This window comes from Colobus angolensis, unplaced genomic scaffold (genome assembly GCF_000951035.1).
Source record: "Colobus angolensis palliatus isolate OR3802 unplaced genomic scaffold, Cang.pa_1.0 Scaffold221, whole genome shotgun sequence".
In the NCBI taxonomy this organism is placed as follows: Eukaryota; Metazoa; Chordata; class Mammalia; order Primates; family Cercopithecidae; genus Colobus; species Colobus angolensis.
Window position 1 is genome coordinate 4,702,762 of NW_012115389.1, and position 18,639 is coordinate 4,721,400.

General features: G+C 41.5%; 1 protein-coding gene across 1 annotated transcript in view; it reads right to left on the minus strand.

Moving 5' to 3' along the window:
- Positions 1-501: 501 nt before the first annotated feature.
- Positions 502-18,639, minus strand: part of PPP1R14C (protein phosphatase 1, regulatory (inhibitor) subunit 14C) — a gene marked incomplete at its 5' end in the record, with an annotated part of 109,050 nt that continues 90,912 nt past the window's right edge. Inside the window, one exon of the mRNA XM_011943787.1 lies at positions 502-2,140. Within this exon, the coding sequence (XP_011799177.1) occupies positions 2,066-2,140 (75 nt within the window). The remainder of the gene's footprint in view (positions 2,141-18,639) is intronic.

An 18,639-nucleotide genomic window follows, 5' to 3' on the forward strand; every position in this document is an offset into this window, starting at 1 on the left:
AGGGATCAGGGGATGCCGGGCCCTGACAATGGCAGGGGGGAAGGTGGGGAGGGGATGTGTGGTGGGAGCAGAGGCCTTTGGAGGAAAAGTCTATTCTTACTTCATCTGAGACCATCACATGGGCTGGTCAATTAAGCCTAACAGAAATCCTGCCCATTCTGTATTTTTCTGACTTCCACGGTGCAAGGCATTCTAACAATAAGTGAAATAGTGTATGAATTTGAAATGTTTTTGAGGGTTCTTGTCAGACAGGAAAGGGGAGTTTTAATTAAACAAAAGGAGGTTGGCCTAGGAGAGTGCCAGGCTGAGCACACAGAGCTCATCTTCTTTCTCAGCCCAAGAATGTGGCCCAGCTCCTTTGGTTTCACCACCTGATCTGAAGACGCCTGAGGAGAGGGCCAGGATTACATGCCTAGAAATACTTTGAAAATGAAAAGCTAGACAGACACAGGTGCTTGGTCTTCACCTCTGCAGAGAAACTGACAAAGCAAAACCATCATGTTAATGTGTTGTGCAAGCCACACATGTCAACAGGCTTGTAAGCAGCTCCATTTATTTGAGTAAATATCTTGTAAATAAATCACTGGTAAACAATACAAAATTAAACACATTTTCAAAAGCTTGCCAGTATACGCAAAATTCACAAACATAGTTTTTTAAAAAAATTAAATATGTTCAGAGCACCCTTGATATAAAATGCCTGACCCCCATCCTTGGACAAGGCCATCTGGAGACATCTTACGGTAGGTGGGTTTCTGTGGGAGGCAGCAGGGAATTCCTGGAGGAAAGGAAGAGTTTCTACTCTCACCTATTACCCATCCCACATCCCATCTGAATTTTGATCCTTCTCCAAAGAGCTGATAACTGAGAGGGCTAGAACATACCACCAGGCCTAGCTCCAAGCACGGGGATCAGGGTGCACAATTAGGCCCAGGAGCACCCAGAGTCCTCAACACAAGCCATTGAGAGAAGCCAGAAATGCAATCTCCACACTTCCAAATCAGCAGCGACTGTCTTGAGAGAATGTGAGGCTTTCTCACCTTGACACTTAACACTCGGTTTACACCCACTGGTCTGATGCTACCCAGGCACAGAAGCTACCAGAATGTATTTCTAAGGAAGAAGACACTCGATCTGCTAACCTTCTTTTGATCTGCTTTCCTGGAGACAGAATAATACACAGTACCAGGTGGAAAGCAGACGATTCATTTCTACACAATGCTTCCTTTTTCCAATGCAAAATATCACTTAGCTAGAGTGGGCATTTCTCTAGAAATCAAGTTAGTTCTTCAAATTAAGGGTTCATACAACTTTAAAAGACCACAAATGAGACAATAAGCACATGACCTGGCAAAGCATCCCAACCAATGAAATAATAGAAATTCCATAAATTAAGCCCTTGACCAACTTAACATTTCTGTAGTGTAGCACATTAAAATAACGGATACACTGAATTCTTTCACTTTGGTGCATAAAGTGAATGTTGAAGTCAGCAGCACTCAATGAAGAATGCTTAGTGGCCTCTTGAAAACACATGTGCTGGGACCTCCAGTTAAAGGACGACCACAGGTTTATTCCATCCATGTGAAATAAAACTCACATCAACATTTTAACTTACTTGTGTGTAGATATATACAAGTATGAGAAATTTGACAGCTGAGTCAAATGTACAACTTAAGAAAAAAATATTACCAAACTACTTGTAAGAAAACTATCTTCCCTGTATCATAAGGTACTAAACATCTGAGTCCTTGCAGAAAACGCAGCCTGGCACGGCCCTTCAAGTGTCCACCTGCTTTGATAATCCTTGGTTGGGCTGTGGCTAGAGTCATGATATCTTTGCTATTAAAATATTACATTAACAAAAACCTTTAAAACCAAAAATGGAACGCTCTTGAATAAATGTCTAATAGAACCCCCACCTTCACACTAAAAAAAGAAGAAAAAAACAAAAAAAACAAAAAACGTTGTTCATAAGGACACCTATTCTTTCACAAAGTCTTCATGAAGTACAAATCCCAGGACCCTTTCTTCGTTTCCAGGAGAGTTCCACCCTGTTCCAGAATCATACAGTCTTCTTCTGCGGAGGGCTCAGTTTCCTCATGCCTCTTATCCGAGAAAGCAGCTCTTTGATAAATTCCTAAAAGAGATCAGAAGAAGTTAATATGAGGGTCACTATTAAAATTCTGTGTTTAAAAATCTGTTTAAAGTAATTGATGTCAACCACAGTTAACCTTAGTTGATGAGTTTGGTTGAATGTGTTAACCCCCATTGATATAATACAGGATTTTTAAAAACAAGAGTACTAAAACTTCACACCACAATGCCTTCTTATTGTTCTACTTTCTTTAGGGGGGAAACCAGGCTACTTTCACTACTGACATGACCTACTTGGCCCCTGAGGCATGTGTGTTGAGATCAGAGCTATTTAACATTACCACGAAAATAAATTACCTGGTGATCTCACAGATTCTGAGTGAGCCTGTCCAGGTTGGGGTCGGAGATTCTGCATTTCCAACTAGCTCACAGGTGATGCCGGTGTTAGTCCTTGAACCTCACCAAGAATAGCAAGGCTGGACTAGTGGCTCTCAAATTTGAGTGTGCATCAGAATCACCAGGGGGACTGCTATGGTTTGAATGTGTCCTCCAAATTTCATGTATTTGAAACTTAATCCTTGAATTAATATGTTGATGGCATTTGGAGGTAGGGCCTTTGGGAGGTAGTTTGGATTAGATAAGGTTGTCAGGGTAGGGCCCCCAAGATGGGACTGATGACTTTATAAGAAGAAGAAAGTCCTGAGCTGGCACACACTTGTCCTCTCACCATGTGATAATCTCCACCATGACATGATGCAGCAAAAAGGCCCTCTCCAGATGCCAGTGCCATGCTCTTGGACTTCCCAGCCTCCAGAACTGTGAGCTAAATAAACCTCTATTACAATAAAATACCCAGCCTGTGATATTCTCTTACAGCAACAGAAAATGGACTAAGACAGGGACTCATTAAAACACACTGTGCTGGGATCCACCACCAGTGTTTGTGATTAAGTAGATCTGGGCGGGGCCTAATAAGGTACATTTCTGACAAGCTCCCAAGTGACACTGATGCTATAATCACTGGAGAATACTGCACATCACTGGTGTGGATTGCACTAAGAGTCTTTGGACTTTTTTGACAGCAAACTATAGATAAAAAATCAAACCAAAATAAAAACACACTTTATGTCACAATCCAGTACCTACAAACACACATCTGAAATTAAAACTTACAGGATACTTACTACATGCCATGCACTCTGGCATTTCTATTCTACTCTAATTTCATTTACAAAGTAATGCTAGGGAAGACTCACTAAAAGGATTTCATGACCTCTAAATTGATCAGAACCTAAAGATTGAAAAATGATCCAGAATGGTTCCCACTTTACACAATCAGGAATCTATCATTTTTGTCCCCTGTTTTAAAATGTTTGGCCACCAAATAAGTCATATTTATTAGGTAACAACTACCTGGTCTTCCTGTTTTATATCTGTCAAATACAAAGCTAACAGCCAGTCAGACTTTCTGATCAGCAGTGACAGTCAGTAAGTGACAGAACTGAGCACATCAGGGACTATCTGAGAGCAAAAACACCAAGAAACCTTGCTGTCCATGGAGCCATCTGAAAAAACAGCTCTCATTCTCCCTTACCAATTATAACCCTCACTCATGAGCTCCCAGACTAAATGAGCCATGCACTACTCTCTGGCTCTAAAGCACAGTAACCTTAAATATTTAATATTTTATTGGCATCAAAATTTCTTTTATGAATAATCTTTTCCCTATTATAAAAGTAATATGTGTTTTTTCTAGAAACCTGGAAAATACAACCAGCAACAATGCAGTACTCAGAATTAACTACTATTAATATATTTTCTTCTAGGGATATTGTTTTCACCTAATTAAGATTATACCATATAAATATATCCTTTTTCTTCACTTAGCATTATGTCAGAAGCATTTTTCCACATTAAACAATATTCCTAAAAATTAATGTTAGTGGTTATATAATATTTTTGTAAGGATATTATACAATCTACTTAATTCCCCCTACCACTGGATATTTGGATGGCTCCTGACTTTTCAAAATTATAAACCATGCCATAACTAACATCTTTGTGCGTAAATCTTTGTCTGTAGCTTGGATTATTCCCTTTGAGAGCCATCCCAGAAGAATGTAAAGTGACTTAAATATTTTAATCACCACCATTTCTGAACTTGTACAGAATGGAATACAAGTAAAGTAAAACGGAGGCCTTATTTTAACTTTCTGAACACTATCTATTCTGATTTAAATAATTTTCTAGGATAAAATCATGCCACATTTTCCTATTTATATTCAATTTTCATTTTGCAAATGTAAATGCATTTCCTATTGCCTCCTGTGTTATGTAGTTTAACCAATACATAGTATTCTGCACATACAGTTTCAGTTTTGCTGTTTTCGGAATCTGTTATGCAAGTGACTACTACAAAAAGTTTCAGTATTTGAATATAAGCTTGTTTTTTTTGTTTGTTTGTTTTTGGGGTTTTTTTGTTTGTTTTTTTTTTTGAGATGGAGTCTTGCTCTGTCACCCAGGCTGGGATGCAGTGGCACGATCTTGGCTCACTGCAAGCTCCGCCTCCCGGGTTTACGCCATTCTCCTGCCTCAACCTCCCGAGTAGCTGGGACTACAGGCGCCCGCCACCACGTCCGGCTAATTTTTTTGTAGTTTTAGAGGAGACAGGGTTTCACTGTGTTTGCCAGGATGGTTTTTTTTTCTTTCTTTCTTTTTTTTTTTTAAAGCAAAGGTAAAAAATCACAAATCCTATAATTTATTTTGTTAATAACTTGTAATTTTTCTGCACTATTTTAATAACACATTTTCACAAAGACTAAAATTACACAAGGAATAATCGACCCTACAGACCTTTCTCTTCACGACAATCAAATTTAAATTTGGATAATTAAAACCAAATTTGGTAACCTAAATCAAATCAAATTCAAACTTTCTCACAAAGCTAACCATGATGTACATAAATCCCAGAGATTAAAAAGTTTAAATAAATGCTATTTGCCTTGTGCATATGATATATTCACATTAATGAAATACTCATTTAAAATTTTATATTAACATAATTTATACATCTATATCTTAATGCACTATATTGTACATAACATGCATATTTTAAACTGTTCATTAAATTTGCATAATGGGGTGTTCAGTCAAGTAAGTTAAAAAATAGCAAGACCAATATTTATGCTTCATACAGAAACTTGGCAGTATTACTTGCACAGAAGGATTTTGTTGATTACAGATGATTTGTAAAGAAAATTCAAGAATCTCAAGTTAAGAATACTTTGATGGCTGTTGGCTCCTATTACTCAAAAGCACTCTATTTCAGTAACAATATATCTCATTTGCTCCTAAAATACTATCACTCTGACTTGGGTTACACTTACTGATTTAGTCAGAGAATGGCTGCTCCTTTGAGGAAGTCACCTCTGAGTTAAGACCTGAATTAACAGAGAGGGGCCATCTTGGGAAGATCTGGGGGGCCTAGGTCACAGCACATGTGCAGAGTCCTGCAGATAAATAAGCAAGGAAGTGGAAGTCCCTGGCACAGAATGACCAGGGTGACTGTGGTGGACCAATACCAGAGGGCTGGGCCCAGTCACCAGGGCCTCATAGGCACAGTAAGGTGACAACAGAGCATGGCAGTGGCAACCTCTTGGAGGCTCTGGAGTAGGGCAGCAGCAGCATCTGATTTATGGCTCCGGAAGATTCCTTTGGCCACAGTGGGTCTTATGAAGATAACAGTGAATCACAGACCAGTTTAAAGCTACGGCAGTACTCCAGGCAAGAGACGCCAGGGGCTTAGAGTACGTTGATAGAAACCCAAATGAAAACAAGTGGGTAGACCTGGGACCCATTTAGGAAGCAGAGCCAACAGACCTTGCTGCTGGACTGAGTGTGGGAGTAGGGTATGGCGGGGAGCAGGGACAGGAAAGCAGAAAATTCAGGTCACTGTTCCGCATCAATTGGAGGAAAAGATAGTGCCATTTGCTGAGACGTGGGATAACTGGAGGGGAAAACAGCACACTTACAGATTTGTGATGAGATGTCAGGATGACAAATATGACTTTGGACCTCAGCTCATGGTTGAAAACATTAACATGGACATCATTGGCATCTAGATCAGTGCCTTTCAACTTACATACAAAACCAAACCAAAAAAAAAATAAAACAAATCTATGTGTGAATGTGTGAGCCCTAGAGATACCAGCCTGAAACAAACATTTTGTGAAAAATAGAACTTCTTTTATTCTGAAAAAAAAAAGTCAAGACCAGCAAATGTGTTCCTACCCACAGCTTGTAAACACACAGTGATCTAGACCTGGACTATTCAATACGGTAGCCACTAACCATATGTGGCTATTTCAATTGAAATTAAATTAAATAAATAAAATTTGAAATTCATATGTTAGTCACGCTAGCCACATTTCAAGTCACAGCCACAGATGGCTAGTGGCCACCATGTGGAAATGCCAATAGAGACTCCTCCTATTATCCCAGAAAATTCTGTTGGGATGTACAGATGCTGCTGCTTTAAATTGTAGGACTAGGTGGGATAACCTTGGAGTTGAGTAGAGTATAAATAGAGAGGGAGATAGGGTCAAAGGCCCTCTAACAAGTGACATTTGCTAGAGGAGTTGCAGCCACAAGAGCTAGGGGAAAAAACCCAAGAGAATGTGCTGTTCAGAAGCCAAGAGAGAAAAGTGTTTCTAGCAGAAAGAAGTGCTCGCCTAAGTCAAGTGCAATGAGAAGTAAAGTAAATCAAGGACAGAGACAAATATATTGGATTGGGCAAGAAAGGGTCAGTGTGTCTTAGATGAGACAAATTTGAGTAGAATGGTTGGGGAAGAGGCTACAATATTCCCAGTGATTTTTTTTTTTTTTTTTTTTGTAAACAGCTTTATTAAGGTATAATTGAAATGCCATAAGCTGAACATATTTAAGGCAAACAACCACTGCAAGCATACTATCTGTATGATCAACATCATGGACACATCCAACACCTCCAGAAGTTTCTTCTTCATGCTTATGTGCAATCCCCCTCACTTCCCATTCCCAGGAAAAACTAACCTGCTTTCTGTCACTCCAGATTAGTTTTCCTTCTCCAGAGTTTTACATAAATAGGATCATAACACTGTACTTTTTAGTGTGGCTTCTTTCATTCTGCACTATTATTTGGAGATTCAGCTACACTGCTGCATGTGTTAATAGTTCATTTCTTTTTTGTTGCTGAGTAGCATCCATTATAAAGATGTACCACAATTTATCTATCCACCTGTTGGTAGAAATGTGGGCTGTTTCCAGTTTGGGGCTATTATAAATAAAGTTATTTAAAATATTCATGTACAAATCTTTGTATGGAATATGCTTCCATTTCTTTTGTGTAAATATCTCTGAGTGGAATGGCTGAATCACTGATCTATTTATTTGTCTATGTTTATACCCACACCACATTGTTCTGAAAAGTATGGATTTATTTATAGTAAATCCTGAAATCAGGTAATGTTAGTCTACCAACTTTGTTGATCTTTCTCAAAATTGTTTTGGCTATTCTAGGTCCTTTAAATTTCCTTAAGAACTTTAGAGCTGGGCGCGGTGGCTCATGCTTGTAATCCCAACACTTCGGGAGGCCGAGGTGGGTCAGTCGCCTAAGGTCAGGAGTTCAAGACCACCTGGACAACATGGTGAAACCCTGTCTCTACTAAAAAAAATACAAAAAGTAGCCAGGCATGGTGGCAGGTGCCTGTAATCCCAGCTTCTCAGGAGGCTAAGGCAGGAGAATTGCTTGAACCTGGGAGGCGGAGGTTGCAGTGAGCCATGATTGTGCCATTGTACTCCAGCCTGGGGGACAGAGTGAGACTCCATCTCAAAAAAAAAAAATAGAATCAGCTTGTAAATTTCCCTGTTTGGGTTTTGATTGAGATTGCCTTAAATCTGTAGATCAATTTGGGGAGAACTGACATCTCAACAATAATGAATCCTCTCGTCCATGAACACGATTTATCTCTACTCTCAGTTAAGAACTAACTTATCTCAGCAATGGTTTATAATTTTCAGTGTACAAATATTGTTCATCTTTTGTCAGATATACTCCTATCTAATATTGTTGATGTTATTGTAAATAGTATATTTTTATTTCCAATTGTTGCTGGTATAGGGAAATACAATAGATTTTCATATATTTATCTTGTATCCTGCAAGCTTGCTGAATTCCTATTAGTTCTACGAGATTTTTTGTAGATTCTATTGAATTTTCTACACAGTCGTGTTGTCTATGAATGAAAACAATTTTACTTCTTCTTATTTAGAAGGCCTGTATTTCTTTTTGGCCTAACTGTACTGGCTAAAAGCTGCAATACTGTGTTGAATAAAAGTGGTGAGAGTGAATACCCTGACCATGTTACCAAACTTAGGGGGCAGCACTCAGTCTTTCACCAGTAAGTATGTTACCTGTAGGTTTTTTGCAGATATTCTTTACCAAGTTAAGGAGGTTCCCTTCTATTTCTAGTGTGGTGAGAGTCTGTATCAGGAATACAGGCTGGGTTTTCTCTAATGCTTTGCATCTACTGACATGATTAAAAAGGTATCTCCCCCTCCTACTTTTTTTTTTTTTTTTTGAGATGGAGTCTTGCCGTGTCGCCCAGGCTGGAGTGCAGTGGCCGGATCTCAGCTCACTGCAAGCTCCGCCTCCCAGGTTTAGGCCATTCTCCTGCCTCAGCCTCCCCGGAGTAGCTGGGACTATAGGTGCCTGCCACCACGCGCTTCCCCCCCCGCCCCAGTTTTTTAATGTGGTGAATTACATTGACTTTCTAATGTTAAACTAATCTTGCATTCCTGGGATAAACCCCACTTGATCATGATGGCTTTTTTACATATTGTTGAATTCAATTTGACAGAATTTTCACATCCATGTTCATGTAAAATACTTGTCTGTACATTTCTTTTCTTGTAATATCTTTATCTTTAGTATCAGGGTATTGCCAGCTTCATAGCATGAGTTGGGAAGTATTCCTTCCTCTTCAAGTTTCTAGAAGAGTTTATGTAGAGTTGGTAGAATTTCTTTCTTAGATGTCTGGTAAAATTCCCCCACTGAAGCCATCTGGGCCTATAAAGCTTTTCGTTGTTGTTGTTGTTTTGTTGTTGTTTTGTTTTGTGTTTGAGGGGAAGTTTTGTATCAAGTAATTCTCCAGAAGACATCAACAGAGTGTCCTATGATCCTACGATTCAATTAAATTCTGACCCTTTTTTTTTTTTTTTGAGACAGAGTCTCGCTCTGTCATCCAGGCTGGAGTGTAATAGCATGATCCTGGCTCATTGAAACCTCCGCCTCCCAGGTTCAAGTGATTCTTGTGCCTCAGCTTCCCAAGTAGCTAGGATTACAAGCACATGTCACCATGCCCAGCTAATTTTTATATTTTTAGTAGAGACAGGGTTTCGCCATGTTGGCTAGGCTGGTCTCAAACTCCTGGCCTCAAGTGATCTGCCTGCCTCAGCCTCCCAAAGTGCTGGGATTACAGGCATGAGCCACTATGCCTGGCTGACTCTGACACTGTTTACCTGGAGTTGGAGTTATAGTTAGATGCCACAGGTTAAAGCATCAGGCCCACAAGCCTGACTCCAGCTTCAGATGCCAATTCTAGGTCCTAGGTTGTCACCTATACTTCTGGCTGAACAGCTATAAATTAAGGTTCTCATGACCCTCTCTGTGGGTACAATAATTTGCTAGAGCAACTTCCAGAACTCAGGGAAACACTTATATTTACTTATTACATTAATAAAGGATGTGATAAAGGATGCAGATGAACAGCAGATGAAGAGACACACAGGTCAGTGCTTGAGGGAAGGAGCATGGAGCTCTCAAGCCCACTCTGGGCTCCTCTCCGGGCTCCTCTCCTAGCACATACACATGTTCAGCAACCCAGTTTTCTGAACCCCATAGTTCTTCAGGGATTTTTATGTGGGCTTTATCATATAGGCATGATCAATTATTAACTCTATCTTCAGCCCCCTTCCTCTTTTTGGAGGATGGGGGTAGGGCTGAAAGTTCAAAGTTTCTAATTGTGGCTTGGTCTTTCCGGTGACCAGCATCCACTTAGGCGCCCACCAAGAGGTTCCTCATTAGAACAAAAGAGACTCCCATCACCCAGCAAATTCCAACAGATTAGGAGATCTGGGTCAAGAACTGAGGTCAAAGATGAAATATTAGAACAAAAGATGTACATAGCACCTGATTGCTCAGGAAATTATAAAAGTTTTCTGAGTTTTGTGCCAAGGACCTGGAGCAGAGAGCGAATATGTGTTTCTTATTATATTACAATGTCGAGGCAGGAGAATAGGGTCTGGAGGCAGGGAACCTAAGGCTGATTTGCACAGACTGACTAGAAGTGAATCAAAAGGAAAACCTTAACTTTCCACACTCACGTAACAAAAGGATCAGAGGCTATACTCTTTGCAACCCTCCCCACTTTCTACATTGTAGATGAAAAACGGAAGGTACCTCTGGTAGGTCCCCTCCTGCAACCAATCAGACTGGTCACAGGCCTAGTCTTCATCTGCACAGGGATGTAACTGAAAATTCACTTCAGGCTCTGATTGGCTGCCTTCTGCAACCAATCAGACTGGTCTCAGGCCACTACTTCATTTACATAGGGTGTAGCCAAGTAACCAGTGGGAAACCTCTAGAGGTTTCTGTAACCAGCACTCCTGAGCCACTTGCTCGAGCCCACTCCCACTCTGTGGGGTGTACCTTCATTTCAACAAATCTGTGCTTTCATTGCTTCATTCTTTCATTTCTTTGTGTGTTTTGTCCAATTCTTTGTTCAAAACGCCAAGAACCTGGACACTCTCCACTGGTAACAATATCATGCCTATTTCAACTAAGTTGTCAGATTTACTGGCACAAGCTTGTTCATAATATCTATAGAATCTGTAGTGATGTTACCTCTTTCATTCCTAATATTAGTAATGTGTCTTCTCTCCTTATTTCCATTTATCATTATGGCTACAAGTTTATCAATTGTATTGACCTTTTCAAAGAATCGGCTTGTTTCACTGATTTTTTTATTGGTTTTCTTTTTTTTTTCTTCTTCTTCTTCTTTTTTTGAGATGGAGTCTAGCTGGGATTACAGGCATGCACCATTACGCCCAGCTAATTTTTTATATTTTTGGTAGAGATGGGGTTTCACCATGTTGGCCAGACTGGTCTCAAACTCCTGACCCCAAGTGATCCATCCACCTCAGCCTTCCAAAGTGCTGGGATTACAGGCGTGTAATTACACTGCACCTGGCCTGTTTTTCTGTTTTCTATTTCACTGATTTCTGTTTTTTTCTTGATTATTTCTTTTCTCCACCTTGCTTTGGGTTTAATTTGCTCTTCTTTTCCTGGTTGCTAAGGTGGAAGTTCAGGCCATTGCTTTGAGACCTTTCCTGATGCAGACATTTACTTCTATATATTCCCACCCACCCTCCCAACCCCACCAGGAGCAATAAGCATTGTTTTAGTGGCATCTCACAATTTTTGATATGATGGGGTTTTATTTTCCTTCAGTTTAAAATAGCTTCTAATTTCCCTTTTAATTTCTTCTTTGGAGTGGGTTATTTAGAAATGTGTCATTTAGTTTCTAAGTATTTGGAGATTTTCCAGATAGTCTTTCTATTACTTATTTCTAATGTAATTCCACTGTAATCAAAGAACACACTTTGTATGACTTGAATCTTTTTAAATTTGAAAATTGCTTTCTGTCCCAGAATATGCCTGTCTTCATAAAATTCTGTGTGCATTTTATTAAAAACCAGTCTGTCTCCAAGCCAATGTTTCACCACTACCTTTATACAGCCTCCTCCCGTGTAACTTGTACATGCATTGAACATGCTGAAAGGATGAACACGAGTGTTCCCCTGTTGCAGGATATTCAAGTGAAAATGATCAGTTATTTAAGGCAATTTTCTAACCACAAAGGACATGATCTTTTGCAATATTCTGAAAAGGGAATCCGTTCTTTTTTGAAGTTTCAGTGCCTGGCTAAAAGGATGGGTGAGGATCGACGAGGAACTCCCTGGGGGATGTGGTTTCTGTGTGGGGATCTGACATTGCTTATGCTCGACTGCCAAAAAAAAGAAGGAAATCCTGATTGAAGGCCTCCTCTTTGTGGCCTCTTTACATGTTCCCATATTTAATTTAATGTAGTAGAGATTTTACAGTTCAAAAATACTGATATTCTAGTTCATTACAAGTCATTGCCTAAGATCACAAAGCAAATATTTGAATCCAGGCTTCTTGATGCCAACTGACTTTGATAAATATGTACTGAGCCCATGCTCTAATCTAAGTAGAGTCTATGCCAGAAGTGCTGAGATGCAGAGCAGAAGGTGGCACAGGCCCTGCCTTCCAGGAGCTCCCAGGCCAGCTGGGAAAGAAGACACAGAACACAGGCCCTGCTACCATATGGCATGAGGTGCAGCTGGGGGTGCACTGGTGGCCTGAGGGCAAAGGACAGCCCCTGTCAGGCCAATTCAGGCTCCTCCTACACTGCCTCTCACAGTCAAAGACTGCAGAAGGCAGCCAGAGCTCTGAGAGGCTTCGAAAGACCTCTGTGTTCATTTAAAGGCTACAGAATCCAGAAATGACCGCTCTGGAAGGTCCAGCTCCCTCCCCTTCCTTCCTCCCTCCCTCCCTCTCTTCTCCTTCCCCCACCACTCCTTCCCCCAAAGGAAATTTTTATTAACCGACTGCCTCTCCACCAGTTTCTAAGATCTGGCCATTCTAGCTTCCTAGCAGTTGAAATACAATTTCAGCTAACTGCCATAATTTTTAAAAGACAAACGAACATTTGCTTGACCTAGCTTTCAAGACAAGTAGTATCTATTTTCCACACTGCCTCAGTAGCTTTTGTCCAAATATGTCTCAAAATACTACCTAAGAGGTCCTGGGTCCACACCTTAGAATCTACCTCTCAGCAGAAGCATTCTGTGGGCTGCTGTGCCCAGCCCTGGGCAGGGACAGAACTGCAGGTGGACACATTGTCACATGTACTGCTTGTGATGAGGCTGGGGCCGTGTCCTGAGGACTATGGATCGTATAATGGTGCAAGAAGGAGAGAAACAGAAGAAAAAGGTTTGTCTTACAAATACAGGAGGACCCTTTGAAACAGATGCCTAAAAAAACCTAATGGGTTTGTTCCTATCAGGAAGGAGTCATCCAATCCACACATACATGGTAAGAAGCAGTGTAGCCACATGCCCACGAGAGGGACTCTGGAGTCAGATGACTTGGGTTCAAATCCTTCTGCACCACTTAGAGATGAGTCATTTTCTCCATGCCTCAGTTTTCCTCAACTATAAATAGGAGCAGTGACAATAAGACCTCACCTCAAGGATGCTGTAAGGATTAAATGATCCGATGAATTTTTGCATGCTACATGTTTAGAAAAGTGCTTAGATAGTAGTAAGTGCTGTACAAGTGCTTGATACTGTCATCATCATTATCATCATCATCATCAGACTACACTGACCTTTCCAGTCTACACATTCAAATCAAGAATATGCTACTCTGGGCCAGGCACGGTGGCTCATGCCTGTAATCCTAGCACTTTGGGAGGCCAAGGCGGGCAGATCACCTGAGGTTGGGAGTTCGAGACCAGCCTAACCAACATGGTGAAACCCTGTCTCTACTAAAAATACAAAATTAGCAGGGCATGGTGGCACATGCCTATAATCCCATCTACTCAGGAGGCTGAGGCAGAACAATCACTTGAACCCAGGAGGTGGAGGTTGCAGTGAGCTGAGATCACACCATTGCACTCTAGCCTGGGCAACAGAGCAAGACTCCGTTTCAAACAAAACAAAACAAAAAAGAATGTGCTACTCTGACCGCAGTAAGAAAAATGTAGCTTATTTCCCCCTGGCCCACCCCTGCCCATTTTCACCATGGGGAAGGTTTGACATTGAAGACAGAGGAGTAGTATGTTGTGTGACACCAAGTGAGACCATGGGTGCTCAGGCTGGGGCACAGACATCAGGCTGGGCGCAGCACACATGTGTTTCTTCTGAGGAAGCTGTCAGTGTCCTGCCAGTGTTTCTCCCTCAGTGATTGTCAGTTTTCCCAGATTAGGCAACAGAGGCTCTAACCGCTGAGAAAATCCACAGCAGGCTCTCCGTCCCGCCTGGCCAAGGGCCACAGTCCCTGTAGCTCCTTCCTCAGATTCCTGCCTGGGACCGCTCCTCCCCACAGCCTGAGCAACAGCCCAGGACCAAAATCAGCCACTCCAGAGCCACCCAGAATGTGCTACTTCCCCTCTCAAGGGACTACAAAGGAAAACATATTTATTCTTCACATCATAAAGTGCTCGAATTGCACTTGAAAACATTCCTTAGGTGGCATTTCCCAACAGCTCCCTCCTGGCTAAACACACACACACACACACACACACACACACAGTGGCACCAACCACCTCCTCCGCTTTCAGCTCCTCCTCCTCATGCGGGCTCCTCTGAGTCTTTGGATGTAGCCGCTGTCACACTGCAGGTGAAGTTTTACCCTCCCACTGAAAACAATGAAAAGGTCCTCTCTTCAGTAAACTCCTGGGCCCCTACCTCTCACCTCAGTCCTGAGCACTATTTTGGCATCTGAGAATGCACCACATGTACCTTTTTAATGCATTCACTCACCTGAGACTTTTCTTTCCCATGTGTGTGCATTTCTAGTTTGTTTGGCACGGTACCGTGCTCTCACGGGTACTGAATATATCTGTCAGGGATTCAGATACAGCACATACTTACTAGGCACCTTTCAGGTGACAGCCACTCTCTTTATTTTCACATACTATCTCATTTGATCATTACAAGTATTATAAACCAGGCTCAGAAGGGTTTAGAGGTTTGTCTGAGGTCACACAGCAGCTCAATGCAGCAGACCAAGATTCAAACCGTAGGTTAATATAAAGGCCAAAGGGACCTGGTATCACCGCCCTGGGGTGGAGGGCACAATTCCCTTTGCACCATGCTGCCTGGGGTGAATAGTCTTTATTATTAAGCAACTGGGTTAGGTAATTGTAGTCTAATTACAAACTAAACTAAAATGACCGAAAATGTGTTATGATAAACACAGCAATCCTTCATTTTCCAGCATTGGAGGAGGGACGAAAGACGTGCAAAGGTCAGTGTCCACAGCTAGACTGGAAATTCTCCCCTGAGTACGATGAACCTCTTCCTCCAGTTCTGCCCACAGCCTCCTCCCAAGGGGACAATAAAAATCTCCAGATCCCTCAGTAGTTCCCTTCTATTCTAGCTGTCTTATAAATTAGAAAAAAAGAAGAAAAAAATGAGGCAAAGCAGGGAAAAAAAAGAAGAAAGAAGGAGGGGAAGGAGGAAAGGGAGAAGAGAGGGAGTGGAATGCTGACTTTTCTGCCCACTGAAATTCTACCCAGACAGCCCCCAGAATAATCAAGGCTCTCCTCATTGGCACGTCCGGTGTGCCCAGCCAGGTCCCTTGACACTGCTAAGGACCCCTTTCTTTCCTTTTCTCTTTAAGTTATCAACTTCATTGAGGAGTAAGTTAAGAACAATAAACTCCATCTATTTAAAGTGTATCACTGAGGAGTGGTGATGATTGGTTATACCCGGGAAATCACCATCACTATCAAGATGCAGCACATTCCCTCCCTCCAGCTGGGTGCAGTGCCTCACACCTGCAATCCCAGAATTTGGGGAGGCTAAGGCAGAAGGGTCACTTGAGGCCAGGAATTTGAGACCAGCCTGGGTAATAAAGCGAGATCCCATCTCTACAAAAAATTTAAAACATTGGCCGGATGTGGTGGTGCGCACCTATAGTCCTAGCTACTCAGGAGACTGAGGCAGGAGGATCATTTGAGCCCCAAAATTTCGAGGCTGCAGTGAGCTAGTATTGTGCCCCTGCACTCCAGCATGGACAACAAAGTGAGATCCTGCCTATTAAAACACAACAAAGAAAACACATTTCCATCACCACTGAAGATGTCTTACTCCCCTTTAGAGCTCCTCTGGTCCCAAACCCAGTTATCTGTCACTATAAATTAGTTTGCATTTTACGTAAATGAAATTATTCCTCCTATGTATTCTTTTTACTTTCACTCTATTTCTGAGATTCACCAATACTAGATACTATTGTGTGCGTCCATAGTTTGATTCCTTTTTTGGAGACAAAGTCCCACTCTGTCGCCCAGGTTGAAGTGCAGTGGCACAATTTCAGCTCACTGCAACCTCTGCCTTCCAGGTTCAAGCGATTCTCTTGCCTCAGCCTCCTGAGTAGCTGGAACTACAGGTGTGAGCCACCACGCCTGGCTAATTTTTGTATTTTTAGTAGAGACAGGGTTTCACCATGTGGGCCAGGTTGGTCTCAAACTCCTAACCTCAAGTGATCTGCCTGCCTTGGCCTTCCAAAGTGCTGGGATTTCAGCATGAGCCACCACACCCAGCTGTCTTGATCCTTTATATTGCTGAGTAGTACTCTATTGTATAGCTAGACCACCATTCGTTTATCTATTCATCTGCTGATAAATGTTTGGGGTTCTGGTCATTGCAAATACAGTTGTTATGAATATATTTGTACAAGTATTTTTATGGTCTTTTGTTTTGTTTTGTTTCTTTTGAGCCCATATTCAGTAGTGCAATGACTGAGTTGTGGAATGTGTATGCTTACCTTTTTCTGAAATCCCCACACAGTTTTCTAAAGTGATTGTGCCATTTTACACTCCCACCACCAGGGAACAAGAATTTCAGTTCTTCCACATCTTTCCCAACACTTGGTGTTGTCAGTACTTTTCATATTAGTCATTCTAGTAGGTGTATAGCAGTAAAATTTTGGGGGGAGTTTTTCAAGGAGCTTGCCTACTTCCCTGTGCAGCAGGGTCTCCAAGAACATTGGTTTGTTCCACATTGTTTTGTTATAAGGTTGAGGAAAAATAGATTCCCCCCAGAACCACTGTCTGTGTAGGAGTTCGCACACTCTCACCATGTCTGCCTGAGTTTTTTCCTGGTACTCTGGTTTCCTCCCACATCCCACAACTGTGTGTGTTACATGAATTGCCATGTCTACAACGTTCCAGTGTGAGTGAATGTGGGTGCAGGTGTGAGCATGCCCTGCAATGGGGTGGCTTCCTGTGCAGGGCTGGTTCCTGCCTGGTGTGTGCTCTTAGCTGCCAGGATGAGCTCCAGCCACTAGCAACACTGAACTGGAAAAAGGGGGTGGAAAACAAATGAATACAAATAATTATAAAACAAAAATCATAAAGAATATGATGATCACTCAAAGGCATGACAATAAATAATGCAGTCCAAAAGTGCCTGGCCAGCCTCCCATACTGGTTACTGATTATTTTGGAACCACGGGATGGGAGGGGGGCACGTCTTACAATTTTCACTTTGCACACATTTATTCCTGGATTTAACCCACTACCGCTATGATTACTATCACTCACAGATTCACCACAAATGGGGTGACTAATTATCCAACTTGATTTTATTAGTCTTTCTTAAATGTCTATATAGCTCACATTTATTTCAAGGTTTAATGTTAGAAGTGTTTGGGGGTCTTTATTTAGAAGTTTGGAAATGTTTTTGAGACCAGAAATACATTGTAGGAACTTAACTTTTGTGTATATCAATTAGCCTATGGGTCAAATTGGTTTTGTTTATATATAGTTTCACTTAAAATCTCAGTTTCCAGGAACCTACTGATGATGTTAAGTGAAGACTTGCTGTACATTCTCTACCTAGGTCTCTAACCGCCCCTCCTCACTCCCCTTTTTGCACTCCCACCACCCACCAGCTGATTAAATGCTGGCCTCCAAAGCTCTGTTCCCAGGCCCCTTGGGGCACTCTCTTTTACCAGCCACACTAGTGACTCAGATCTCATCTTTAGCTCTGGTTTCACCCTGAGATCCAGACCCACATTTTCTGGGGCTACCAAAGATCTCCACGGATGTCCCATGGGAACATTGGTCTCAAATGACCAAAAGTGAACTAACTCACTGTTACCCATCCCTTCCTCCAACCTGTCCCTGCCCTTCAGGAAGTTATAGTGTCCATTTTTGTGTGTCCTGAACAAATCATCATCAAGATCTCTTCTCTCACCAAATTAACTTATACATTTAATGCAATTCTGGTCAAATACAAATATTCAAGAATAGTTAAGACACTTTGAATAAGGAAATTGTAGGCTTACTGGACCCTTATTAAGAACTTATTATAAAGCCCTAGTAATTGAGACAAAATGCAGGGGTAGACAAATAGCCAGAAGTAGTACCTACTTATAAGGAAACTTGACATACAACAGAAGTGGATTACAGAGCAGTGAGAGTACACTGAACTGACTGCTTAATAAATGGGACTGGGACAATAGGACAAAACATAATTAGATCCCTACCTCACACCATACACAAAAACAAATTCAAGAGGGTTTGAATACCTAGGTGTAAAAAAGTGAAAGTGAAAGCTTTCAAAACAAAATATAAGGAAGACTGTATTTAAGACCTTAGAGACATGAAAGATTTCTTTCTTTCTTTCTTT